The sequence below is a fragment of the Oryctolagus cuniculus genome, chromosome 11 (genome assembly GCF_051225735.1).
Source record: "Oryctolagus cuniculus isolate XC-2025 breed Fujian yellow rabbit chromosome 11, ASM5122573v1, whole genome shotgun sequence".
NCBI classification, from domain to species: Eukaryota; Metazoa; Chordata; class Mammalia; order Lagomorpha; family Leporidae; genus Oryctolagus; species Oryctolagus cuniculus.
Window position 1 is genome coordinate 47,638,227 of NC_142877.1, and position 27,933 is coordinate 47,666,159.

The 27,933-nt window shown below is 52.8% G+C and overlaps 2 protein-coding genes across 2 annotated transcripts; one reads left to right on the top strand and one right to left on the bottom strand.

The window, feature by feature from the left end:
• Positions 1–6,846: 6,846 nt before the first annotated feature.
• Positions 6,847–17,395, top strand: LOC100350897 (cystatin-13). Its single transcript, XM_008256322.4, has 4 exons — positions 6,847–7,068; positions 10,329–10,651; positions 13,684–13,797; positions 17,105–17,395. The coding sequence occupies exons 2-4, from the start codon at positions 10,424–10,426 to the stop codon at positions 17,186–17,188; spliced, it is 426 nt and encodes a 141-aa protein (XP_008254544.1). The 5' UTR covers positions 6,847–7,068; positions 10,329–10,423; the 3' UTR covers positions 17,189–17,395.
• A 6,479-nt stretch (positions 17,396–23,874) lies between these two features.
• Positions 23,875–27,730, bottom strand: LOC103348242 (cystatin-9-like). The gene is made up of 3 exons (XM_008256321.5): positions 27,404–27,730; positions 25,090–25,191; positions 23,875–24,191 (listed from the first exon to the last, which is right to left on the bottom strand). The coding sequence occupies exons 1-3, from the start codon at positions 27,641–27,643 to the stop codon at positions 24,093–24,095; spliced, it is 441 nt and encodes a 146-aa protein (XP_008254543.3). The 5' UTR covers positions 27,644–27,730; the 3' UTR covers positions 23,875–24,092.
• Between the last annotated feature and the right edge of the window lie 203 nt (positions 27,731–27,933).

A 27,933-nucleotide genomic window follows, 5' to 3' on the forward strand; every position in this document is an offset into this window, starting at 1 on the left:
AACCACTTGTGGGACATTATTCAGCGTCTCTTTACGTGACTGGGATGGGGGTGGGGAGACAACAGACCAGTGAGCAAATCAGTAAGATATTTTTTTCTTTTTCTTTTTTCCCCCATCCAATAACTTACCAGGCCTGACTCTGCTTAGCTTCTGAGATCAGATGAGGCTGGTGTGGATGTAGAATTTTTTTTCCTAAGATTTATTTATTTCTTTGGGAATCAGAGTTACAGAGAGAGAGGGAGAGACAGACAGACACACGGAGGGAGGGTGGAAGGGAGGGAAGAAGAGAGAGAGAGAGAGAGAGAGCGCGCTTCCATCCCCTAGTTCACCCCCCAAATGGCTACAATGACCAGTGCTGGACCAGATGGAAACTAGGAGTCAGGAGCTTCATCCGGGTTTCCCATGTAAGTAGCAGGAGCCAAGCACTTGGGCCATCTTCTACTGCTTTTCCCAGGTGCATCAGCAGGAAGCTGAACGGGAAGTGGAGCAGCCAGGACTTGAACTGGTGCCCCATGGGATGCTGGCATCACAGGCTGTGACTTTACTCACTACACCACAGTGCCGGCCCCAAGACAATTTCTGATACTCCTAAGTGCTCACGGGCTGTGAGCTGGGGCAGCGGGCTGGGAGGGTGAGGACAGGTGCATCTTGCTGGTGCATGGCACTGTTTGTCACAGACCCACTCTTCATGTTTCCTGCCTAGACCTGCTTCCCTGCCACTGCCCACTCTAGAACCTACCAGCATCCCCTTAAGGTCTGCTCCAGACACAACTCATCTGCCCCAGCCAGAGCTGCCTTCCTCACAGATGAAATCTTCGTCCTTGCATAAAACTTGAGGTGGGACCTGCGCTGTGGTGTAGCCAGTAAAGCCTCTGCCTACAGTGCCAGCATCCCATATGGGTGCCGGTTCTAGTCCCGGCTGCTCTACTTCCAATCCAGCTCTCTGCTATGGCCTAGGAAAGCAGTGGAAGATGGCCTAAGTCCTTGGGCCCCTGCACGCACGTGGGACACCTGGAAGAAGCTCCTGGCTCTCGGCTTTGGATTGGCCCAACTCCTGGGATGGACAGGTAGGTAGAGAAAGAGATAAGGAGCCGGTTCTGTGGCGTAGTGGGTAAAGCTGCCACCTGCGGTGCCAGCATCCCATTCGGGCACCAGTGAGAGGACAGAAGAATGAAGAGTTACTTTGTGAACTAAACTTCCATCTTTCACAAGGAGGCCTCACCATATCCTCTGTGGGAGGTAAGGATTGGGGTGAGTGCTTCCTTTCCATCGTCTTAAGGCCTCCCTACATTTGATGGTAACTGTGGGCTTTGACCTTTGTGTAACAGTAACTCGGTTTATGGAGACAGCCAGCATGGCAGAGCTCATTAACTTAAAAAGCAAAATCCTTGTGCACTCTTCTCCTGAGACTCAAGTCTGGGAAGGGTTCACAGTATCCACATTTGCTTTTCTTTGAGCTGAAATGATCTTTATTCTTAACAAATCCATACCTTTTCTGGCTTAATGTTTTGCAACTTGCTTAAAACTTTTATACATAGCAGGTTTCTTTCTTTACATGCACATATTTGGCTGTTTTTGTTTTTTAGATCTTATTCTATAGATGTTACAAATTTTATTCAAAAGCCCATATTTATACATATTTAGCCTTTCTTTCCCATTTCCTTTTTAAAATTTTTTAAAAGGTTTATTTAATTTATTTGAAAGATGGAGTTATAGAGAGAGGTAGAGACAGAGAGAGAGGGGGGTCTTCCACCCACTGGTTCAGTCTCCAAATGGCTACAATGGCTGGAGCTGAGCTGATCTGAAGCCAAGGAGCCAGGAGATTCTTCTGGGCCTCTCACGCAGGTGCAGGGGCCAAGAACTTGGGCCATCTTCTACTGCTATCCCAGGCCATCGCAGAGACCTGAATCGGAAGTGGAGCATCTGGAACTTGAACCCTTGCCCATATGGGATGCTGGCACTGCAGGCGGCGGCTTTACCTGCTACGCCACAGCTCCGGCCTCCTAGACTTTTTACTATTAAAAGCAATGTTACAGTGGATACTTTTCAGCCAGCTTTGTGCATGAAGACAAATATTTCTGTGGGATAAAAATCCTAGAATCAAAACATCATGTTGATGGTACATAAGTTTTAAATGTTTAACAGAAATTACTAAGTCAATCAGTGTTAGCGAAGACTGCTGGATCCCCACTCCGCCAATATTATGTGAAGGGAATTTACGGATCTGACATTGTAATTTAAATAGTCTGACAAGGTCAAGTTTAAATCTTCCCCCAGTGTGTAGGAGAACAGTGACATCTCATTGTCAGTTAATTTTGGTTTCAGTAGTCGAGGAAGTAGAATGTATTTGCACAGGTGTGGTGGAGAAGCTTCTGTTCCTCCTTCTGCGATTTGTGTGTTCATGACTTTCCTCCAGATTTTCTATTGGATTCTTGTGAGGCTGGCGCCGTGCTGCAGTGGGTTAAGCCGCCACCTGCAATGTTGGCAACCCATATGAGTGCCAGTTCGATTCCCAGCTGCTCTACACCTGATTCCGCTCCCTGGGGAGGCAGCAGAAGATGGCCCAAGTACTTGGGCCTCTGCCACCAGTGTGGGAGACCTGGATGGCTCAGTCCCAGCTGTTTGGGGAATGAACCAGCAGATGGAAGGTCTTTCTCTCTCTCGTCTCTCCCTTTCTCTCTGTAACTCTGCCTTTCAAAATAAAGAAATCCTTAAAAGATACTTCTTTTAAAAAAAAAAAGATTTATTTATTTATTTGGAAGAGTTACAGAGAGAGAGAGAGAGAGAGGTCTTCCAGCTGTTGGTTCATTCCCCAATTGGTCACAACGGCCAGAGCTGCGCCAGCAGGTACAGGGGCCCAAGCACTTGAGCCATCTTCCACTGCTTTCTCAGGCCATGGCAGAGAGCTGGATTGGAAATGGAGCAGCCGGGACTCAAACTGGCACCAATATGGGATGCCGGCACTGCAGGCAGTGGCTTTACCTGCTACACCACAATGCTGTCCCTCCCCCCCAATACTTTTAAGAGCTCTTTGCTATTATGGAAATTAAGATTGCTTGTTTTGCATTTGTCAAATTCTGACTGCTTTTCTCACTAGGCTGGTTAGGGTCAAAAAGAGAGATGGCAGGTGTTGCAAGGTTGTAGAAATGTTAGAATCTTCACTCACTGCTGGTGGGAATGTAAAATGGGGTGGCCACTTGGAAAAGCCCCTGGGAATTCTGCAAAAAGTTAAACCCAGGCCGGCGCCGTGGCTCACTAGGCTAATCCTCCGCCTTGCGGCGCCGGCACACCGGGTTCTAGTCCCGGTCGGGGCGCCGAGTTCTGTCCCGGTTGCCCTCTTCCAGGCCAGCTCTCTGCTGTGGCCAGGGAGTGCAGTGGAGGATGGCTCAAGTGCTTGGGCCCTGCACCCCATGGGAGACCAGGAGAAGTACCTGGCTCCTGCCTTCGGATCAGCGCGGTGTGCTGGCTGCAGCGTGCTGGCCGCGGTGGCCATTGGAGGGTGAACCAACTGCAAAAAGGAAGACCTTTCTCTCTGTCTCTCTCTCTCACTGTCCACTCTGCCTGTCAAAAAAAAAAAAAAAAGTTAAACCCAGAATTGTCACATGACTCCATAATGTCACCCCTTGATACCCATACCAGAGGAATAAAAACGTGTGTCTACACACAGCTTGCGTGGGACAGTCAGCACGGTATGCCTCATTGTAGCCCCAAAGTAGAGACAACCCACATGCTCATCAATTGATGATTATTTAGCTGCAAAAAGAAATACAGTAGCAGCACAAGGTAGATGAACCTTGAAAACATACTGAGAGAAGCCAACCACAGAAGATGATACACAGCTTGGGTCTATTTACACAAAACGATGAGAACACATACATCTATACAGCAAGCAAGTAGATGAGTGGTTGCCCGGGGTTGGATGGGGATGGAGAATTTGGGGGCTGATCACTAAGGAGTATGTGGGGTTTCTTTTATAGGGCAATGGAAGTGTTCTACAGTTGTGTGTGTTGGGGGTGACATTTGGCACAGTGGCTAAGACACCACTTGGGCAGCCACATCCCATATCAAAGAGCCTGGGTCTGAATCTTGACTCCACTCCTGATTCCAGCTCCCTACTAATGCACACCCTGGGAAGCAGCTGGTGATAATTTAAGTAGCTGGGTCTCCGCCATCCCTGTTGGGAGATCTGGATTGAGTTTCCAACTCCTGGTTTCAGCCTGGCCCAGTCCTGGCTATTGTAGGCATTTGGGAAGTGAATCAGAGGATGGGGAATCTCTCTCTCTCTCTGCCTTTCAAATAAATAAAATAAGTAAATAACAATGCTAGAAATTAGCATGACTTGGATATAAAACTTGAATATACTAAAAGCACTGAATTATACCTGCTATTACTGGGTGAATTGCCTGGTACATGAGTTACATCTCAATAATGCTGTTATAAGATCCTCCTGCTCATTAGCACAGAGCAGGACTCTGCTCACTCCCTGACGGACCCCTGGGAGGACACTCTCAGTGAGATCCACCTGCTGGGCTCTTCCTGGGGGTCCTGCGACTCCTACAGGTGTGAGCACAAGAAAAGGCTTGGGGCCACGGTACCCAGTGCCTGTGGGTCCTGATGACCCCACAGTACACGGAAGATGGAAGGCTTCTCAGGAGGCCCCAGGGGCTCCTTCCTCTCCCCCACGTCACTGGGGAAGGCCCATGCCTCTGCCAGGGCTCACTGACAGCCCCAAGGGAGCCAGCGATGGTTGGAGCTTGTGGGTTCGCATGCATCACAGCCTTCAGCAAACATCACTTTCCCTGTCCCGTCCACCCAGCCCACCCTCCCCAGGAGAAGATCTGGGCTCACAGTGCCTGTGTTCCCATCCAGCTCTGTGGAATGCACAGGGCAGGCTGTAGGTGTCCCTCTGTTCTCTGTGGCCCAACTTCCTTTGGATGTCAGTGCTCCAATTTGGATGCAAGACAAGCAGCGGGTGGTGGTGTCTCAGGGCCAGGTGCAGAGAGGCCGCACACAGGCCAATGACTTTCAAACAAGTAACACGTGGCCAAGCTGGGCTGTTGGTTCCTTTGGGCGTACCATCTTCTCAATGGGAGACAGGACGACTGAGGAAATGATTTCTTCCTTTTTGTATTTTAAAGAGCTTTTTTTTTTCATTAAAGGGAAGTTAGTCTTTTGCCAAGTATATTCAAGCTGATGCCGTGTTCCTGCTCAGCTTGTGACTTTGTGGGTTGGGTGTGTGTGCTATACAAATGTAAGGCTGGATCAATCATTCTTTCCCATTGTTGGCTTCTGTGCTTTGTTATCTGCTTAGAAAGGGGTCCTTAGGGAGGGAGCATTTGGCTTAGCTATTGGGATGCCCCCATATCCCATACCAGATGGCTGGGGTGTGGGGTTCCGGCTCTGCTCCTGAGTCCAGCTCCCTGCTAATGAGCACCGAAGAGGCAGAAGTGGTGGCTCAGGTACTTGGGTCCCTGCCTCCCTCTCTTGCAGGACACCTCTGTTCACTTCTTGGTTTCTTGACTTGAGGAGGGCATTTGGGGAATGAATGAGTGGGTGGGAGATCTCTGTCCATCTCTCTAACTTCCAAATAAACAAGCATGAAGCGCAACTTAAAAACGAGTTTGAATGACAATGCTGCTTCCAACACTTGAACTTCAACCCCTTTGAAGATCTGGCTTTCTGTTTGGAATTTTATCTCCGGTCTCACATGCTTTTTACTGATTGGAATTTTAATAATTGAAAGAAATATTAATAAATAACAATACATATTAACAATAATTATTAATATTACTACCATTAATTGATATTAATTATTAATATATTAATCAGTGGCCATGCTGCTGGGTTCTTGGGAGTCCCCTAACCCTCCCCATAACGCAGAAAGGGTGGCCTTCTCCTGAGAGGACCCCAGCTTGGGCAGCCAGGTGGATGTCGGGACCTAAGTTCACGAACCAGAGAACAAAAGCCTGCTGGGGGGCGGGCGCCGTGGCTCAATAGGCTAATCCTCCGCCTGCGGTGCCAGCACACTGGGTTCTAGTCCCGGTCGGGGTGCCAGATTCTGTCCCTGTTGCCCCCCTTCCAGGCCAGCTCTCTGCTGTGGCCTGGGAGTGCAGTGGAGGTTGGCCCAAGTGCTTGGGCCCTGCACCCCATGGGAGACCAGGAGAAGCACCTGGCTCCTGCCTTTGGATCAGCGTGCTGTGCCTGCCACAGCGTGCCGGCCACGGCGGCCATTGGAGGATGAACCAACGGCAAAGGAAGACCTTTCTCTCTGTCTCTTTCTCTCTCACTGTTCACTCTGCCTGTCAAAAATAAAAAAAAAAAAGCCTGCTAGGGGAGCTGATAATAAGCGGTGCCCCTGGGACATACATAAACATCGGGGAAGATGTGGCTGACAGGACACTAGGGGTCCATGCTGGCTCTCACATTCATCCGTTTGTCCATAATTCCCCTTACACCATGGCCACACCTTACCAGTTTGTCTACACCATTCACTGGGCATTTCCAGTGGCCAGCACCTGGCCCAGGCACACCACCCAGGGCCTTCCCTCCCTGAGGGCCTCTTAGTCCCAGAGTTGCTGAGCCTGGCTCTTGGGTGCCTTGTCCTGCCACTGAGACTTGGGGGTCACACAAGGGGTTAGGGGGTCCTGATAGAACAGACACAGAGATGTTTCACTTCCAGCTGGGCCAAAGCCCAGAAACTTAGAAGTCAGCAGGCATTGAACAAGGGCTGAGGGCAGGCTGCAGAAGCCCCTGGGCCCCCCCGTCAGAGTTGCTCTTGCTTGAGCAGCATCAGAGGGGCTGGGCTGACCTCACAAAGGCGCCGCAGGTGTGTGACCACCTGGCCAGAGGACAAAGCCAGCGAGCAGGTAGGCTCTTGAGCTCACAGGCCCCATGAACTCCTGGCGTGATGCATGCTGGGGACTCCTGAGCGTGCTGAGGACAGAGCAGCCAGGCAGGGGGGGTCCCAGGCAGCCTAAGTGCTCACGAGAGAGAAGATTCCACCTGTGGGTCGGAACAATCGGCTCAAGACCCAGCAGCCAGGAGCGTAGCCAGAAGCTTGGTCCTGAGGTGGGTCTGTGGTTGGCTGTGTCATGTGTGCCCAGGGTACAGGCGTCCAGGGATCATGCGTGTTTGTCTCTCTCGCCCACTGCTGTAGCAAAACACATGTGTCTGGGCAATCTGAGACAAGAGGCTTATTGGGCTCGGGGTTTTGGAGGCTCTGAGATGGGACAGCCCCCTTGAGAGAGAGAGAGCCTTTTCTGGGGGACTTCTCGGATTTTGCATCATGGCTGTTGGCATCACGGCAGGAATGGGTGCAGGAGAGGGAGCCTGAGAGCTGGGGAGTCTTGCTCTTCTCTAACAACACACTCTTGGGGCCACCAACTGGGGTCACGTGAGGACTACTGCTCTGATGCCCTCCCACTAACCCCGCCTCTTAAGGGTCTACCACCTCCAGAAGCAGATGCACTGGGGGCTCAAGACTCTAACCCATGGCCCTTTGGCGGCACAAACCACATCCAAACCATAGCATCGTGGAACAACAGGCCACCAGCCCAGACGTAGCTGCTCAGATTCCAGCTTTATCAAATCAGTGTAATGCATGGGGTGAGAAGGGAGGCAATGGCACAGAGCAGATTAGCACACTTAGGACACAGGACACATGCTGCTGGTGGTGGAAAGACCACGTTTCCTGCACTCGGGGGCTGCATTTCTCACCTCTCTGCTACATCAGCTCCATCCCCCATGGTGGCGTTACACGGAGCCTGTGGCTCTGTACCCCACATGTGTTTAGTGGACATGCGTATACAGGCTAGCGTTTCCGGGGAGAAGCCTACCCAGCTAGGAAGCTGATGTGTGTTTGTTGGGGAGGTTACATGGGTGACATCAGAATGGTGACATCAGAGGGTGGCTGAACTGAGACCTTGGAGATATTCTGGCTACATGAGTTTGGATTTAATACCCATTGATTATCAGGAATCTCTCTCTCCCTGCCCCCCCCCCCTTTGTCATCATGTTCTATGTTCAACTTAGATAGGCTCCATTTTCTACTTCCTCTTTCTTTGGGACTCCTGCCTGTGTCTCTCCAGCTGTTTGCTGATTCACTCAACTCTCTGCACTTAGCACATCTTACCTGGTTTGGTGCCTGATTTCTCATCTCCACATGAGGCAGGTTGAAAGGCAGGACTAGGGCAGGCAGCAAGTTAAGAGACGGGTGCTTTGACCAAGTAGCTGTGGGCATTTGCACGACTTCTTTTCAAAAGATTTATTTGTTTATTTGGGGTCGGTGCTGTGGCATGGCAGGTAAAGCCCCAGCCTGCAGCTCTGGCATCCCATATGGGCGCCAGTTCGAGTCCCAGCTGCTCCACTTCTGATCCAGCTCTCTGCTATGGCCTGGGAAAGCAGTAGAAGATGGCCCAGGTACTTGGGCCCCTGCATCCATATGGGAGACTCAGAGGAAGCTCCTGGCTCCTGGCCTTGGATCGGCTCATCTCTGTCCATTGTGGCTATCTGAGGAGTAAACCAGTGGATGGAAGACTTTTCTGTCTCTCTTGCTCTCTCTCTTTTACCTCACTCTGTTTCTCTGCCTGTCAAATAAAATAAACGATTTATTAATTTATTTGAAAAGCAGAATGATGTAGGATGGGTAAGAGAGAGAGAGAGAGAGAGAAAGTGAGAGAGAGAGATATCTTTCATCTGCTGGTTCATTTTCCCAAATGGCTACAATGGCCAGTGATGGACAGGCTGAAACCAGGAGTCTGGAATTCTATCTGGGACTCCCCCGTGGGTGGCATGAGCCCAAGCACTTGGGCCATCTTCAGCTGCTTTCCCAGGTGCATTGACAGGGAGCTGGATCAGAAGTGGAGCAGCCAGGACGCGAACTGGTGCTCATATATGAGATGTTGTCCTCACCAGCAGCAGCGTAACCTGCTTGAGCCACAGGGCCAGGCTCTGCTTGGCTGTTTTAGGAGTCCTTAATCCCCCTCTTCCTAAAGGAGGTGCTCACTCTGTGGGGCCCAGGGAGTACCTCCATCCTAAAAGTTGTTACTTTATAGCTGATTGGGGAAAGGGTGAACTCAGCAGTTTTGAGACCTGCACAGAGACCTGAGGATGATTCTCCCCCAGACCCTGGAAAGGCTTTGGGGAAATCAGCGACTCCAGGCCCTGTTTTCTCCACAGCCTCACTTTTTTTTTTTTTTTAAAGATTTATTTGTTTCTTTGAAAGAGTTACACAGAAAGAGGAGAGGCAGAGAGAGAGAGAGAGAGGTCTTCCATCCACTGGTTCACTCCCCAAATGGCAGCAGTGGCTGGAACTGGGGTGATGGTTAAGTCAGGAGCTAGGAGCTTCTTCCATGTCTCCCACGTGGGTGCCGGGGCCCAAGCACTTGGGCCATCTTCTACTGCTTTCCCGGGCCACAGCAGAGAGCTGGATTGGAAGTAGAGCAGCCGGGACTTGAATCGGCCCCCATATGGGATGCCGGCACTGCAGGCGGTGGCTTTACCTGCTACACCACAGTGCCAGCCCCCCATTAAATTCTGACACCGACTCCCCAGACCCTGCTGATGAGGTGCTTAGTCCCACGGGACTTCTGCTCGCTCCAGACACCAAGCAGGTGCTGGGTTCCCCAGCTGCTCACACTTCCCCCACCCCCTCCTCAGCCGCTCTGCTTTCCTACCACACCTCACAACCTGCAGAGAAGCACTTTGCTTGCTAGCACCAGTGTATTACAAGGGGCAGCCTAGGGGATGCAGAGGAACAGCCAGATGGAGAGATGTGCAGAGGAAAGACGGGGGTACGAGGGGAAAGACGAGGTACACGGGGCAATGTGGGGTACATAAAGAAAGATGGGGTACATGGGAGGAAATGTGGGGTACACGGAGGAAGGATGGGGTACATGGAGAAATATAGGGTTCACAGAGGAAGGACGGGGGTGCACGAAGCTTGTACCCCTGCGGCTGCACCACCCCCTAGCATCTGTGCCTTCAGCAGCCCAGAAGCTCTCTGTACCCGGTTGTTTGGGGTTTTCGCGAGGCTCCATGGTGCAGGCGTGACCTCCACCCCACGTTCCTCCCTAGAGGTTCAGGGTGGGACTCAGTGTTCTGGTCTCTCCTGACACCGCTGGTTCCTATGGCAACTGGCAGCCAGCACCCATCATGGCTAGCATGGGGCCAGCCCATCAGAATCACCTCATCAGCACAGACTCAGGGGTGGCTGGAAGGGGATTGCTGGCGCCCAGGAAGTTCTAAGGGCTTCTGTGCTCTGTTAACGTGAAAAAATACTGTATTTCTTATCATATTGCAGTGTTAACATGGCTCCTTCCTTTAACCAGCAACAGTGCGAAGAGGCTGGGTGCCCAGCTCACAGCCAGCCCCAGCCCCAGCCCCAGGGAAGGAACTTGGCCTGCACCCCCTTGGCTGAGGGAGCATGGCCAGACTCCACCACACCCTGCTGCTGCTGGTGGTGATGGTGGCCCTCGTGTCCCGAAGTGTCCAAGCCTGGGGCTCCCCGAAGGTGGTGAGGGAATTCCAAGACATCTCCCAGAGCTACGTGTACGTGCAGCAGGCCCTGTGGTTCGCCATGCAAGAGTATAACAAGGCCAACAACGACAAGTACATCTTCAAGGTCACGGAAGTTCTCAAGTCCCAGGAGCAGGTTCGTGTCCACTCTGCTCTTTGCGTTCCCATCCCCCACCCTAAGTCAGGACAGGACCCGACCCGTTGTTGACGGATGGCTCTGGGACAAGGGGTGGAAAAGTGCTGAGAGTGGCTGTTAGCCAGACTGCATTCATTTTCTTAAAACAAAAACCAAGGTCATTTGCACGTGCAATTCATATACACACAGGCAGAACTCAGTGATGAGTTACTCTAAGGGGTCATCAAAACCTGGGGCATTTAAGAAGCAATCTATTTTTATTTTTTATTTTTTCCCTTTTTAAAAAGGTTTGTTTTATTTATTTGAAAGTCAGAGAGAGAGAGAGAGAGAGAGAGAATCTTCCATCTGCTGATTCACTTCTCAAATGACTGCAACAAAGCCAGGAGCCAGGAGCTTCATTCTGATCTGTCACGTGGGTGGCTGCCATCTCCCACTGCTTTCCCAGGTGCATTAGCAGGGAGCTGGATTGGAAGTTTCTGGCTCCTGGCTTTGGCCTGGCCCAGTCCTAGTCGTTTTGGCCAGATGCGGGGTGAACCAGCGGATGGAAGACCGTTCTCTCTCTCTCTCTAGCTCTTTGAAAAAAAAAAATCTTTAAAAAAAGATTAAAAATTATTTACTTATTTGATTTGGTTATCTACACACACACACACACACACACACAGAGATATCTTGCTGGCTTACTCCCTAAATGGCCACAATGGTCAGAGCCACACCAGGCAGAAGCCAGGAACCAGGAGCTTCCTCCAGGTGTCCCACGTGGGTGACAGGGGTCTAAGTACTTGAGTCATCTTCTGCTGCTTTCTTGGAGCATTCGAAGGGAGCTGGATCAGAAGTGGAGCAGCTGGCCCTTGCACTGGCGCTCATATGGGGTACAGGCATTGCAGGCGGCGACTTAACCCTCTGGACCACAGCATCTGCCCCTGGTCAGCTCTATGTTCTGCAAAACGTGCTACTCAGCAACGTCACCCTTACGCTGACATCACAGAGTGTCTGTACACAGACGGAGATGGGTCCAGTGTCACCAAGTGACAGAATCCTAGGGAAGCACCATCCTGTCCATGGTCTGTCGGCACCCAGTCGTTCTCACCCAGCACACGGCTGAGCAGTCATCTCCCAGAATATCTGCCCTGCATGTGGTAGAGGACGTTTAATATAAGACTGCTTAGGAAGACCAACGTCACGGAAAGACAGGGAACGAACGTGCTGAGAACCGGGTCCCCGTTAAAGCAGGCGACAGAACCGTGACAGCTGAACACAGTGTGTGGTCCTGTGTCGTCTCTTGGATTTAAATAGGAAAAACTTGGCAAGGATTTAGCAAGGATCCTGGCAGGACCAGGGAGCCAATTGGGGTGCTGGCTTGTCCAGGCGAGGTGATTGCACTGTGGCTGGGCAGGAGCCTGAGAAGGGTCTCAGCGCAGCATACGGAGGGTCTGGGATTAGGTCAGTGGGGCTGGAGTCACAGAGGCGAGGAGGGCGACACGGGGCTCAGCTTGTGGTGGCACCGATGGTGACAGCAGCATAGTGCTCATTCTCCTGCTTCTCCTCCTCCTCACCGGCTCATCCCCTGTCTGCCATCTTCCCTTCCTTTACCTAAGTTCCCCGTCCATGTCCCCAGATCACCAGGCGTCCTGTCTTCTCACCTTCATTCAGAGGCTGTGTCCCCTTTGAGGCTGGGGTGCAGGCCTCGGCCACCTCACCTCGCTCTCTGCGACCTTGGCTCCCTCTGACTCTCTGTGGGCCTGCTGCTGATTTTTGTCTTTCTTGGACAAAGGATACCCGCGGCCAGGGGATGTGTCACCCATGGTGGCTGAATCAAAACCTGGTGGACGCTGACTACCACAGGGGGCTCAGGTGTGCAGTGCCTGTTTTTAGTAGCTGATGTCTGGGTTAGAAGACTTTGTTTTGGGGGCTGGCTTTGTGGTCTAATGGGTTAAACAGCCACCTGCAGTGCCGGCATCCCATTTGGGCGCTGGTTCGAGTCCTGGCTGTTCCACTTCTGATCCAGCTCAGAAGAGAGGAGATGAGCCGGATCCTTGCCTGAGACCTGGACTTAGTTCCAGGATGTTGGCTTCTGTCTGGCTTGGTCCCAGTTGTTTCATGCACTTGTGGAGTAAAAAAGCTGATGGAAGACTCTCTCTCTCTCTCTCTCTCTGTCTCATTGCCTTTGAAAAATAAATATCTTTTAAAACTCTTCTTTCTTAAATATTTACTTATGCATTTGAAAGGCAGACTTACAGAGGGGTGGAGAGAGAGAGAGAGAGAGCAAGCGAGCACTTCATTCCCTAAAGCTCCAAGCCAGGAGCTTCATCCGGGTCTCCTATGTAGGTTCAGGGGTCTAAGCACTTGGGCCGTCCTCTGCTGCTTTTTCCAGGCACATTAGCAGGGAGCTGGAGTGGAAGTGGAGCAGCTGGGATTCGAAGCAGCACCCATATTGGGATGCTGGCATTGCAGGCACTGCTTTATTTGCTATACTGCGTGCAGCAAAAATTTCTTGCATTTTAAAACTGGCTTCTCATTTCTAAGGGCAGCCAAAAAGTAGTTTTCTCAGTCCTTCCAGATATTTTCTGTGAACTTATGTGAGTATGTATTCCTGAAATTTTTAAAGCTGTATTTTATATTCCTGACATGCTTTGTATACTCTTCTGCATTATATATATTTATATTTATATAAATTATATTTATATTATATATATTTAAAATATATTTAAAGATTTATTTATTTGGAAGTCAGAGTTACACAGAGAAGGAGAGGTTGTTCCAGGAAAACATGCTTTGGGGAATGGTTTTCTTGCGTTATCTTGGGGACAGTTGCCATTACTTTAAAATGAAATACTACAATGGAAGAAAGACTAAGACAGAAACACCAAGGTACAAATCCCTCACGCCCACCCCAAATTATCCCAAGTGTCTGGCAAGAGGGGGAGGGAGAGGGAGCTTCTTTGCCCCAGGCAGGATTCTCCTGTCTCCCAAGGATGGTCGTCCACACTCAGTATTCTCCCAGGATGTCTAACTGTGAAACTGCTCCTTGCCAGATCACGGATAGCTTGGACTACCTTCTTGAAGTCAAAATTGCCCGAACCATGTGCAAGAAAATTTCGGGGGACAATGAAAACTGCTTATTTCAACAAGATCCCAAAATGCAAAAGGTATGTGGCTGAGACAAGAGAGCAAGAGGACCTGGAGCAGAGGACACTGGTCAGGCCAATTCTGCTTTCAGTCCTGCGCTCAGGACTGTGGACAACCAAATTCCAGAGCACGATTTTGATTATCTATTGCTGATACCAACCTCCTCCACCCCAGCAGCACAAACCCCTGCACACATTCACACATGTGCATACACACACGCACGCACTCACACACATGCACACTTGCATACACGAGTGCACACACATGCATGTGCACACTCACATATGCACACACATGCTACACACAATCGTACACACACGCATACACACATACAACCACACACATGCACACACTCACACACATGCGTAATCACAAACACAAATGCACACACACATGCATACACTCACACACGCACGCACATATGCATGTGCACACACAGAGACACACACATGCATACATGTGCACACATGCATGTGCACATGCACACACATGCACACACATGCATGCATGCACACATACACAGCCTAACAAAAACCAATTCATCATTTCTCAGCATTCTTCTCTCTGGGCTGTGGTCTGCTGTTCAGTCCCCTTTGGGGTGGGCAGGGGAGAGAATGTTCTAGATGGGTGCTTTACTTACAGACACGGTGCCTCACCTGAAATAGCAGGGGGCCGGCCAGGCACCTTTGTCACTCTGCTCTGGGCTCGCTAGTCTCAGTTGTCTGGGTGCAGTGATCAAGGCCCACCGAGCCTTAGGACCCCCTAAGACTCCCTCCCTGGTGGCCGTACCTGCCCAACAGTGGATCCTGTGCTAACTTTCCTGCTTGTCCTGGGCAGTCGCAGGTGGGGCTGTTGGTCACAAAGGGGCCAGCCTAGGTCAGGAATTCCCTTTCTGACCTCATAGTTGAACACCAGGGCCATTGGGGATTTACATGCAATGTTTTCTAAAACTTCAATCTCATCCAAACTGTAAGTGATGAAAGCCATGGCACATCGTTGATGTGGCTTCAACCCCGCCCCTCCCCAGGAGTTACCCACGGGATTGTTGGTGTGGATGTCAAGATAATTGCACTCTACAATTACCTAGGTTGATACAGGTTTTCCTCCTCTCCCCTTTCGTTTTAAGCAACTGATGATCACTTTGTGTATTTTGCCAGAACTTACTGTTTCACGCTTTCGAAGTTGGCTTAGCAGTATTCTCATAGATGTCATTCCAATCCAGCTTTCACCTGTTCAGTGTGTACCTAGGCTGGCACAGTCTTCAGATATATTTCACGGGTATATTTTAATAAAAACATCTTCATACTTTAATGAATAATGGCCACCACGACGATGTCAAACTACATCTAGAAAGTGAACTAGAAAGTGAATTCATGGTAGATAAACTATTAATTTATTAAGTCATTTTTTGGGGGGGACAGGCAGAGTGGACAGTGAGAGACAGAAAGGTCTTCCTTTTTCCGTTGGTTCACCCCGCCTAATGGCTGCTGCGGCCCGCACGCTGTGGCCGGTGCACTGTGCTGATCTGAAGTGAGGAGCCAGGTGCCTCTCCTGGTCTCCCATGCAGGTGCAGGGCCCAAGCACTTGGGCCATCCTCCACTGCACTCCCGGGCCACAGCAGAGAGCTGGACAGGAAGAGGAGCAACCAGGACAGAATCCGGCACTCTGACCGGGACTAGAACCCGGTATGCCGGCGCTGCAGGTGGAGGATTGGCCTATTGAGCCGTGGCACTGGCCTAAGTCATTTAAAAAAAAAAAAGGATTTATTTACTTGTTTGAAGGTAGAGGCAGAGAGAGCGAGAGAGAGAGAGAAAGCTTCCATTTGCTGGTTTATATCCCAAATGGCTGAAAAGGCTGGAGCTGGGCCAGGCCAAAGCCAGGAGCCTGGAACTCCATCCAGGTCTCCCACATGAGTGGCAGGGGACCAAGCAGTTGGGTCACCATTCTGCTGATTTCCCAGGTGCATTAGTAGGGAGCTGGATCAGAAGTGGAGCAGCCAGGTCTCAAACAGTCCCTCTGGTTTGGGATGCCAATGTTGTAAGTGGAGGCTTAACCCACTGGGCACAATGCCTGCCCCAGCTTATAGTAGTTTTTTTTGTTGTTGTTGTTAGTTTTTTTTTTTTTTTTTTTGACAGTCAGAGTGGATAGTGAGAGAGAGAGACAGAAAGTTCTTCCTTTTTGCTGTTGGTTCACCCTCCAGTGGCCGCTGCGGCCAGCGCACTGCGACCGGCGCACCGCGCTGAACCGAAGGCAGAAGCCAGGTGTTTATCCTGGTCTCCCATGTGGGTGCAGGGCCCAAGGACTTGGGCCATCCTCCTCTGCACTCCCGGGCCATAGCAGAGAGCTGGCCTGGAAGAGGGGCAACCGGGACAGAATCCGGCACCCTGACCAGGACTAGAACCCGGTGTGCCGGTGCCACAAGGTGGAGGATTAGCCTAGTGAGCCGCGGCGCCGGCCAGCTTATAGAGTTTTAATACACATCCAGTAATTGGGGCCGCATTTCCTCTGCTTCCTGTATTCTGCCTACCTCAGCAGGTGCAAAAGTTACGCAGTGAGTCAGGTGACCCACTGATGAGTCCAAAGCACATGTTCTCCCTTCCTGCCACCGCCATGGTGACCCCCTCCTGGGTGCCCCCAAAGAAGCCTGGGCTCTGTTTCTCAGTGACCCATCAGGGTTGCCTGGGGCTGTCCTGCTCTGTCCCTCGGACTGCCCCTACATCTGTGTGTGTCGGACGCACTTCCACCTGCTCTTACTGCTCCCACTGATATCAGGGGGGTGTCCTTGCATCTCTCTCATGTATGATTTGTGGGCGGAGAGGGGGAAGCAAGTGTGTGCAGCCCCAGCGGTGAGCCTGAAACTCCACTGATTCTGCAGGATTGCGGTACTGGATCTATGTGTCCCCTCCCTGGTCTCCCAGTTTCATTCTGGCATGCACATCCCTGCACTGTTAACCTCCTCGGGGCAGGAGCCGCTGAGCCTGCCTTGTAGCTCAGGCTCTCCATGGGCTGTGTGGACGTCAGGTGAGGAAGAAGGCAGAGCTGCAGACAGGAAGATCCTCACTCTGCTGGAGCAGATGACGTCATGCCCATCCATGGTGGCCAAGATAACAGCAGGTGCACTGCTGAGGACCGGTCATGCTGGGTGAGGCTGGCTCTTCTGCCGGCAGATTCCAGGTGCTCCAGGGACGGTGGCTGCTGTGGCTGACTGGGACAGCCTCTTAGCCCTCCTGGAGCCAAGTCCTCGGACCTGCAAATAAAAGCTTGGCTTTTATTTTTCTGCTCCCCATCCCTGGACAAGCTAACTATTTTTTTTTTTGTCCCTCTTAGATGCTTTTGTGTACCTTTATTGTGAGTTCCAAGCCATGGAAATTTGAACTCACCATGCTAAAGAAAAAATGCCGAGATGTCTAATTAGGTCCTAGCACGTTCAGCCTCACTCGCTCCCGTTTTTAAGAAGTGAGGAAATTTGCAAGACATCCACATGGCATGGAGGACCTGTTGACGTCATCGCGTTGTGTTCTCTTGGGCCAATGTGGAGCCTTCTCATGGACGGGCACGTGTGAAAAGGCATCACGCCTTTCAAAAGAACAACTTGTTTTCAATAAAGTGACATTGTTTATACACCTTGCCAAGCTCAGAGCGTGGCTTGCTGCTCTCTGACATGGATTTCAGGATATGCGACCTCAGAGGCCTCAAGCCTGGCGGGCACTTTCCACACGGTGCTGGGGCTCCTGCTGCCACCCGTGGGTTTCCACAGGAAACTCTCTTCCCAGGACTCCCTGGGGAGAGGCAGCCCAGCAGCCTAGCACAGGGGAGCTTAACCCCAGACACAACTATAGACAGACGTGTGCCCTATGGAGATTTGGGTTGGTTTGGAATGGAGGCAGAAAAGAGTGCAAGAGGAATCGTGCATGGAGAGAAGCCCAAGTGTGTGTGTGAGTGTGTGAGTGTGGTACACGTGAGTGTGTGTGTATGTGTGTGTGAGTGGTGCATATGAGTGTGTGTGGTGCATGAGTGTGAGTGTATCGTGAATTGTGAGTGTGATGCACATGAGTGTGTTAGCATATGAGTGTGGTGTATGAGTGTATGTGTGAATTATGCGTGTGAGTGTGGTGCACATGAGTGTGAGTGTATGTGAATCATGGGTGTGTATGTGTGTGGTGCATGTGAGTGCATGTATGGGTGTGTGTGTGAATGTGTGTATGTGTGAGAATGTGTGTGTGTTCACAATTGGATGTTATCTAATGCGTGAGAAATCACCCAGTTAGTAGCTCAAGCACTTCTTTATAAACGATTTATTTATTTGAAAAGCAGAGTTACACAGAGTCAGAGAGAGAGAGGCAGAGAGAGGTTGGTCTTCCATCTGCTGGTTCACTCCCCAAATAGCTGCAATGGCTGGAGCTGGGCCGATCCGAAACCAGGAGCCAGGCATTTCTTCCAGGTCTCCCACAGGGGTGCAGGAGCCCAAGCACTTGGGCCATCTTCCACTGCTTTTCCAGATGCATTAGCAGGGAGCTGGATTGGAAGTGGAACAGCTGAGACTCAAACTGGTGCCTGTATGGGACGCTGGTGACTCTAACAGCTGTGCCACAGCATCGGCCCCTCATGCACTTTCTTTATATCTGTCGTGGTGTCTGTGAGCCAGGAATCGGAGGTGGCTTAGCCTTGTGCCTCCAGAACGCCTCTCATGAGGTCATGCTCAGGTGTGGACCTTGCACCACCACCTGAAGCTTTGGTTGGCTTTGGGGAATCTGCCTCGGAGGCTGCCCACTCCCAGGGTGCTGTTGACCAGATGTCACTGTCCTTCTCTGACCTCTCCAGCGGGCTGCATGGGTGCTCGGTAGGGTGGCCAGCTTCCTCCAGACGGAGTGGCCCCAGAGACTAAGACAGGAGCCACAACGTCCTTTGTCCCCAAGCTTTAGATGTCGCACAGACATCTCCTCTTCCTGGTGCTGCTGGTCACCCCGACCAAGCCCTGCTCCCTGAGAATGTACAGACCAGGAGGCGGGAGTCACTGAAGGGAGCCCAGGTGAAGAAGGAGCTGGCCTGGCCTGAAACAGGCCCTTCCTGGACCTTAGCTGTGGAGACTGAGTGGTGGTGCAGCAGATGGAGGCCCAGCCAGGCAGCTAGGGCCAGGATGCAGCCCAGATGCGGGAAAGAGCTGCTGAGGTCCCGAGCTGCTTCTGAGTCCTTGGCCAGGGCTCTTCTCGGGAAGGTTCACTGCCTCTGTCAGAATCTCTGCCCCTCAGGGCTTGCTTTGCCAGTGAGAGGCAGGCAGGTGCATCCAGGAGGCGGTGCCCCTGGCAGGGGCTCTCAGCTGGTGGCACAATCCATAGGATAAACACCCCAGCCCACTGACCCCGTTCTTTGGCAAGCTGGAGCCCCAGCTGTCCACACCGTGACCCACCCCATCACAGGCTGCCTCCTGTGTTACCCTTCAGGTGCTTTCTGGGGTCACTTCTGAATCAGCTACTTGCACTTGAATTTGTGTCTCAGGTTTAGCTTCTGGGGGAACTCACATAATGTGAGGCTCAGGTGGGGGCATCCTGGGGTCTCCCTTCATGGGGAGGCTGGCTCCAGGGGTGCTTTTCTGGGCTTTGTTCTGCACCCCTGTGTTCTGCAGACACCATTAAGCAATTCTTGTTCACATGCTTTCCCCCGGCCCCGGGGGCGGAGAGGGGGGTGAGGCTCACTCTGCTGCTCCCCAGAGTACCTGCAAACCGCACCTTTTCTGCCTACCTCTGCCCCCAGCATGAGGAGTATGAGTACCCGCTCCCACACCCTGGCTTTTGTTCGTTTGTCCCTGGCTGGGGCTGACCAATCCCATGAACACCTGTAAGGAGGGGTTCTCTCTGCTGAACCCACAAGGTCCAGTTGAGCACCTGGTCTTCCATCTCACCCACAACACCTATGACGTGGGGTCAAACAGGACTTACTGCCCATATATTGTAGGACCCCAAAAGCGGTGTCCTCTTGTGACGACCCCAGAAACACAGACTCCGGACCAGACGATGCAATAGAGCAGGAGGTAACTTTATTTCATTTGTACAAATGGGCCCTCTACTGCTGCAAGCAGCAAGCAAGCGAGAGGAGCCCCAGCAGCTATCTCACACAACTTTTAAAGGGCAAAACCACAAAATTAACATATTATAGGCTGGCGTAAGTTCATTGGATAATTTTCAGTAGCGGGCCTTGTATGGCAGTCTAAAAGTGGTAATGTCGGTGGAAAAGTACTAGGTCAAAGGGATACATTAGGGGAGGGGGTCTCTAGGAGAGAGGAATAGGTTGCTACGTGCCTTGCAGCTTTCTTTGTTAACCTTGAGCAAGCGTAGGGAAGGGGCTTATCTACAAGGCAGGTGTTCTGTGTATCTCTGGTTAGTAGCTGACTGCTTTCTCTGTGAACCGGTTTACTCCCCATTTCCCAAGGCCGTCTCTGGAACGGTTTGTCTCAGGAGCCCCATTTTTTTATGGTGGCTCTTGGCTCCTTTCAATATGAAGTGAGCAGCACATTGGTTTAGATTCAGCTCAGCCAAAGGGCCTGGCCCCTGCACACCCACCTGGATCAAGACAGTTCTTTGGTTCATGGAATATCTGTATTGTTACTGAGCCGTGGCTGGCAATGTTTCTACGTGAGCATGGAGGCAAGAGGGGATGTGGGGACACAAGAACACGTGAGTTGCCTTCCCTGCTGGCCCCTCTGTTGTCTCGGTCACACCAGGGCTCGCTCAGCCAGCGTGGTCATCCTCATCCTTCCCTCTCTTCACACCCTGTCATTGTTTTTCCATAGCTGATGAGTAGTTTGCAGAGAGGAAAAGGAGAGGACCTTACATAGTAACTTAAAGTAGAACAGCCATTAGGAAAAACAACAGGGAACTCCCACAGAACCTCTAAGCAGGACTACCGTTATTAGGTAGAGATTCAAAGGAAGGGAAGTCAGTGTGTCCAGGGACTGACTACATCCCCATGTTTACTGCAGCACTGTTTCCAGTAGTCCAGACAGGGAATCAACCGAGGGGCCCTGGATGATGGATGGATAATGAAAATGTGGCAGGTGTTCTCCGCACAGTGGAACATCATTCAGATATAAAACAATGAAGTTATGTCCTCAGTAGCAACAGGGATGAACTGGAGGAAGCTATGTTAAAAGAAACGTCAGGCCCAGAGAGAGCATAGCTTCATTGTTCTCCCCTAGGTGTGGGGAGCTCAAAAGTTACATGTCAAGGAAGTGGAGACTCTAAGGGGGTTCCCAAGCCTGGGGCGGGGTGGAGGATGGGAGTTGGAGTGAGAGGCATCAGCAGGTGCAGGGCTGCCACTGGACAAGCTATGCTCCAGAGTGTTATTTCCACAGAGCTACTAGGAATTTAACTGCTTCTAAGACAAACAGCTGAGGGGACAGCCATCCCAGTGATCTGATCTGACCATTACACCTTGTATACACCCATGCTTTGAAATACCACACCATTGCCTGGTCAATATACATAGTTGTTGATGCCAATTGAAACTAAAAACTCTATTGAAGCAAACTCAGGGAGTACTCCTGCTGGGGTTCGGGTTGCCAAGTGTATTAAGGGATTGGGGGTGGGGGTTTGCTTCAGAGGCTGTGAGGGTTTGTACTTTGTGGGTAAGACAAAGCTGAGGCTTCCAGCGCTCTTGGGATGCACTTGTCCTTCAGCTTTCTGCCCTGTGGGGCTGCAGGAGGGTCCTCATTTTGTGCCACCTGCTGACGGCTGGGATGTGGTCCCCGATCCCCAGGCTGACTCTACCTCTGTCCCTCGCCTATCTCACTGAGGTCTCCCAATCCTTGTTGCTTTGTGTTCAGTTCCACATTGAATGTCTCCAGGGCTGTTCCCTGGGCCCCGGCCCCATGGAAAAGACGAGAAGCATGTCCATATGTCCTTGCTGCAGGTAAGGGGGCCACAGTGCGAAACAAGAGCGCGTGGAGCTAATTCGATTTTTCTATTTTCCTCGAATGCCTCATTTGATTTCATTCGCATTCCTCTGGGGTCAGTCTAGCAGAGGCTGTCACCCCCGTGTAAATGCTTGGGGAATTGGGGCTGGAAGCAAAGCAGGGTGCAGAGTAGGGCGACAGCTGATTTTCAAGAAGGAGGAGGAAGCTCATGATGCTACACTGGCCCCTTGCATTCCTGAAACTCAGGCCGGGAGATGCTGCTGACCCGGTGTTCCCAGCCCGTCTCTGGTCTTGTCTACTAACACGGCGTTTGTCCAGGCGTCTGCAGCATGGCCTCCCTCAGCATCCGGAGACCTGATTCTCTGGTCATGCCCTACACGGACCCTGGAGAGAGGAAGGGCCAGGTGGCCGCTTGTAGGAGGAAAGCACCAATGGTCAAGGCCAGGGAGGGGGTTCTTTCCCAAGTGCTCACAGGCGGCCAGAGACACCAGGACACAACATGGCTCGGGACCCTGGAGAAACAGTGGAAACCCCCTCCCGGGAGTGCAGGAACTGACAAACACCCAACATGGAATCTCATTCAGGAGCCGGTATCCGGAAGGCAGCTTGTAGGTTAGTTGTGCAAGGAAGGCAGGCTCTGCTTAGGTTGGATTCTGAACGAGAACGGCCCCAAAGGACTGACCCCACCCACCTACCCAGCCAAGACCCTGTCCTGACAGCCGCTGAGGAGTTGGAATGCAGTGAGTGGGGGCGCCCAGTGGAAAGCACTGTTGGACTCAGCGGAGGTGGGCTCAGCTGGGTGTGGCTCTGCAATCGAGCCAGTCAATCATCCAGGGGAAGAGTGAGGGTGGCAGCAGGCAATGGGGTGGCATAAAGAAAACCCTGATGAAGTCTAGGATGAGGCAGATGTGGGCCATCTAGAGTCCTGAGGGGACCAAGAGCAGCATTGTGTCCCTTCTGCAGGGTGGGTGTGCAGTGAGGGAGCCCATGCCCGGTTCCCATGTCATGGTACCTGGGACCAAGAGCTCTGGGGAGGATGCAGCAGCTGTCTCCATGGAGGCCATGATGGCCCCACCACAGCTCACATCGTGTCCGGGATCTCCCCATGTGGACTTGGAATCACAGACGGATGTGTTCAGGGATGCATGCATGATCCACGGCTCACAAGGCAGGGAGCACAAGAATTTATTCTGCTGGGGATGCTCAACAATCCCATGGGAAATTTGCCTCGGAATTGGGTGCCCCGAGGCTGGGAGCACCAGACACTCATGTGCCCCACACCCAAAAGTGGAAGTGTGGCCTGCCATGTGAGCTTGCCCACTCTCACGGGGAACACCTCTCTGCAGACAGAGCTCCTCCAGCTGCACGGAGAAGCCCTGGGCTGAGCCGGTGAAGTCATGGGGATGTGGTAGGAGCTGCCAGTTGTGGGTGCTTGGGGCCCAATTGCAGGTGCCTGCACCCCGAGAGGCTGAATGGCAAGGATTGGCCATGATGGCCCAGGGGCTGTGGCAGCCCCATGCTGCCTTGTGTGAATAGTCTCCCTAGAACACAGCCTTTCTTCCGTTGTTACATATGGGCCATGCCTGATCGCATACAGGAGGAAATGGTCGTGGAGGGCAAGAGAACACAGGGTGGTGACAAACATGGTTACTCTTCAGCTGTTCACAGGAAGTACATGCTGAACCCTGCTCAGGAGACTGAGCCAGGCAGTCCACAGGAGCAGGCGTCACTGTGTCTGAAATGTTAATTACACGTGGATCCCATGAGATGCCTGAGATTCCACAGGTGCAATGAGGGATGGGAGGCCCTGTGTGAGCTCCATGGTGCCCGTGGGTCCCTGGGAGGTCACAATCACTGCTGGCCTGGCCCCAGATCTGGTTCCACAGTACGCCCTGGCAGCTGCAGACTTCCTCAGGCTCTGAGGATTCTTCCAGACCCAAGGACACCAGTGTTTCCGCCCCTCCCAGACCACATCATGGACAGAGGGCCCAGGAACGTCACATTGGCCACCTGGGTCATCTCCATGAGCCCTGAGTTAGAAGCTCAGAAGGGTATTTGCTGAGTCCCTGGAGTCCCTGGGGAGGCCCAGCATGGGGGAAGATCTGCAACCTTGATGTCCCCAGGGCTGCCCAGCTGAGACCCACACCATCGCGGCCCAGCCCAGTACAGAGAAGCACAGCACTCACCCAGCGGGAAACGCCGAGTTTAATGACTGATTCTACACCATGAAGCTGGGCAGCAGTGGACAGTCCAGGGACAGGGGCCAGGTGCCACTCAGGAATCCCGGAACAGCAGTGAGAGAGAGAGCAAAGAAGCTCGGAGCTGCTGAGCCCAGAAGAGCAGCCTCAGGCTCGAGGTGGGAGCTGTTATCCCAGAGGAGAGGTCAGGCCTGGCCAGGCGTGCAGCTCAGTCTGTGTCCAGGGAGGCCTCCAAGCAGGTCTTGTTGAAGAGGTCAAACTTGGTCTTCCAGGGCAGAGTGCGGACAGTGAAGAAGCAGGTGAAGCTCTGAGGACACAGCACAGACGGGACCGAGTTAGGAGGCCGGGGGCCGTGGGGCTCTGGCTCGGAACCCAGCACCCAGCTCAACCTGGTGACGTGGCCCTTCCCCAGGCTGCTGGCCTGGCCCCAGACCTGCTTCCACAGCACGACCCCTGGGCAGCTGCTGACTTCCCCAGGGTCTGAGGGTTCTTGCAGACCCAAGGACACCAGTGTTTCCACCCCTCCCAGGCCACATCGTGGACAGCAGGCTCCAGGAACGTCACTAGGGCAAGAGGTGTGGATCAGATCCCAGGAGGAGAGGCTGTCACTGCTCCAGGCAACAGCTACTCTGCAATGCATGCAACGGGCTAAGCCCTTAGCTAACCTCACCATGGGGTCCACTTGGTGGGGCAGAGATGCCTTTGTTGCAGCAGCACCAGCCCTTGGTATAAGGCGCTCAGCTGGGCCAGGACAGGGCCTGGAGAGTGGACAGAGGGGACACCCTCAGCCTCATTCCCTGGTGTCCAGGTCAGTGCAGAAGACCCTGGAAATCCCGATGCAGGGCCTCACTGGGCTGCTTTTGCAGCAGGCAGGGGAGCGGTGGGAATGAGGACCAGTGAGGGGGCTTCATTACAGGAGCCTGGGATCTGGGACCGGGGACAAGAGGAGCCATCAGAGGCCATGAGGCCCAGGGATCAGGCACCTGCCCGTGAGTGGGCCAAGTCAGAAATCAGATTGGTATGGGCCTTCAAGGGACGCCCTGGGTTCCCAGCCCAGCCAGACTCCCATGAAGACACTCAGACGGGTGGTAAGATTGTGTCTGCTGTAGGCTCAGGCCTGCAGATCCCGGAGAAGGGCTGGGGGGCCCCTGGCCCCCCACACACCCAGGCTGAGTTCATAGGCATGGGAAACAGGGAGTCCTTACATGGCTCCGCTTGGGGCGGTTCTCCGTGTCTTCCTCCAGTTTTCCACACATGGTTTGGCGCAGCAACAGTTCCATGGAGAACACGATGTCATTATACTGTTTCTGAGGACAAAGAGGTTCAAGTTGACACACAGCTGAGCACGCCCGGAAGTAACCACAGTGCTCAGGACTGGCAGAGACCCACACTCCTCCTCCATGGGAATGCATGCCCTTGGCCTAGAACGACTCCTGTTGTACAAGCCTGGGTGACCTTCACTGCTTGGGGCTTTCAGATGGAGGAGCAGGTGAGCCTGATGGAGGAGGCAGGCACAGGCAGGCTGTCACAGGGCGTCCCTTCCTCCCTGGATCCTGTACCTCAGCCCCTCTCTCACATTGACTCTGGCCTTGTGCTCAGCAGGTGTCTCAGCCCTCCCACCTCCTCCTCCCAGGGCAGGGACCCAGAGCTTGGGGGTCTCTGGCTTACTGAGGATTTGCTGAATCCTCTCAGGCTCTGAGAAGGGAATCTCAGGTATGAGGGAGCTGTCTTTTTTTTTTGTTTGTTTGTTTGTTTGTTTTGACAGGCAGAATGGACAGTGAGAGAGAGAAAGAGAGAGAGAGAGAGAGAGAAAGGTCTTCCTTTTTTCAGTTGGTAAACCCCCATTGGCCACTGCAGGCGGTGCACCACACTGATCCAAAACAAGGAGCCAGGTGCTTCTCCTGGTCTCCCATGCAGGTGCAGGGCCCAAGCACTTGAGCCATCCTCCTTTGCACTCCTGGGCCACAGCAGAGAGCTGGACTGGAAGAGGAGCAACCAGGACAGAATCCGGCGCCCCGACCGGGACTACAACCTGGTGTGCTGGTGATGCAGGCAGAGGATTAGCCTATTGAGCCGGGGCACCCTGCCAACTGTCAGTCTTTACTCCTGCCCACATATAGCCAAGGGCCCCACAGGGCTCAGGAAGCAGCCAGACAGTGCCATCCTGGTTTCAGGAAACACCTTCTGCCCTCATGCTAAAGGCATCTTCACCTTTTCTGTCCATCTTCTCACGCCATCCTCTTGCCTTCAGTCCGTGTGCTCCACCACGTGACAGCCATGGCCTCAACCCTCCCACCTGACCCAGCAGCTCAGGGTCACACTTCCTGTACAGGTCGCCTGGGGCAGCTCAACCCTCAGACTCACTCAGAGGGTTGCATTGTGGCTCTGGGCAGGGTTGGTCCTGGGCCCTGCTTCTAGGCTCCCAGTGCTGAGCGAGGTAGAGTCCTGTCCCGTGTCCCCTGTTGCAGAGGTTCCTGCTAGGCAGGTGCACCCCTTGTCCCTGCCCCAGCCCGGGTTGATGTCACAGTCATGTTTGAAGGTTGACAGAGAGGCTGGCGCCGTGACTCAATAGGCTAATCCTCCGCCTGCGGCACTGGCACCCCGGATTCTATTCCCAGCTGGGGATCCGGATTCTGTCCCGGTTGCTCCTCTTCCAGTCCAGCTCTCTTGTGGCCCGGGAGTGCAGTGGAGGATGGCCCAAGTGCTTGGGCCCTGCACCTGCATGGGAGACCAGGAGAAGCACCTGGCCCCTGGCTTTGGATCAGTGCAGTGCACCGCCCGCAGTGGCCACTAGGGGGTGAACTAATGAAAAGGAAAACCTTTCTCTCTGTCTCTCACTGTCCACTCTGCCTGTCAAAACAAAACAAAACAAAGCAAAACAACAACCACAACAACAACAACAGAAGGTTGACAGAGGACAGTCAGCGCCCCGAGGGGACAGTCAGGATCGGGTCACTGAGCAGCGACAGCCCCAGGGGCCTGAGCAGGTGCCAATCAGAGGACAGGTTCTGAGCACCCGGCAGCTCTGGCACTGCGGGTGGGAAAGGCCTGCTCCTGGAGACCTCGGCTTGCTCGCTCTCTGTCTTTCTACGTAACTCTTTAATATTGTTTACGACTCCGTTCCCAGCTTCCTTCCTCCACTTTTCCTCATCAGGAGTCCTCTTCCTCACTGGTGATTACCTGGACTTCAGTCTTCAGCCCCGTGACGACGTCGGGATCATGGAGACTGGGTAAGACATCTACTCCGCAGCAGACTCTGACACAGACATTTTGAAAATTTTCTAATAGTTATAAATAAACTTTTGAAAAAAATTATAATTATAAATGAATATAAAAATTTGAATATTATGTTTCCTAAAGGGGGAAGTCAATTTAATGAGGCTGTATGTACTGACCGTGGGCTACTTCAAGTTAGGTGGCTGAGGCAAGGCTGGTCACCTTGATCAGAACCCACTGCCCCTTCTTGCCCCTCTCTGTGTCCCAGGCAGGAGGCAGGCAGCAGGGAGGGGCCTCACCCACCTTGTCCCTCCAGGATGCCAGGATGCGCTCCAGCCTGTAGGCCTGCTCGTCCTTGCTCTGCTGGTTGAAAGTGTACAAGGCGAACTCCACCGTGGCAGGCAGGTAACTGTTCATCACTTTTCGGTCGGCTAGGTCGTTTTGCTCTTCAGTAATCACAGAGTAGGTCTCCAGCAGACAGAAGCCGAAGAGAAGGGGCAGCAGGGCCCAGGGCAGAGCCCAACTCCCAGGCCGCCAGGACATTGCTGCAGGAGCTGGCACCTCTGCCTCCGTTCCCCCAGCTCTGGAACACCCAGGAGCCTTCCGGGCTGGCCCTGGCCTTGAGTCCAAGTGCTGGCCACAGACGCCTCCCTCCGGGCCTCCTCTGCCAGGACACCCTGTCCCTGCCCTCGTGTGGCCTCACCTCCCCCAGTCCGAGTGGGAACTCTGTCATCTCTGCCCACGAGGGAGGAAGGGTGGGAAGGCGCAGCCATGGGAGCGAGGGGCCCAGCTGGGGACATGGCCCGGCCCCAGCTGCTCTCTCAGAGCTCTGT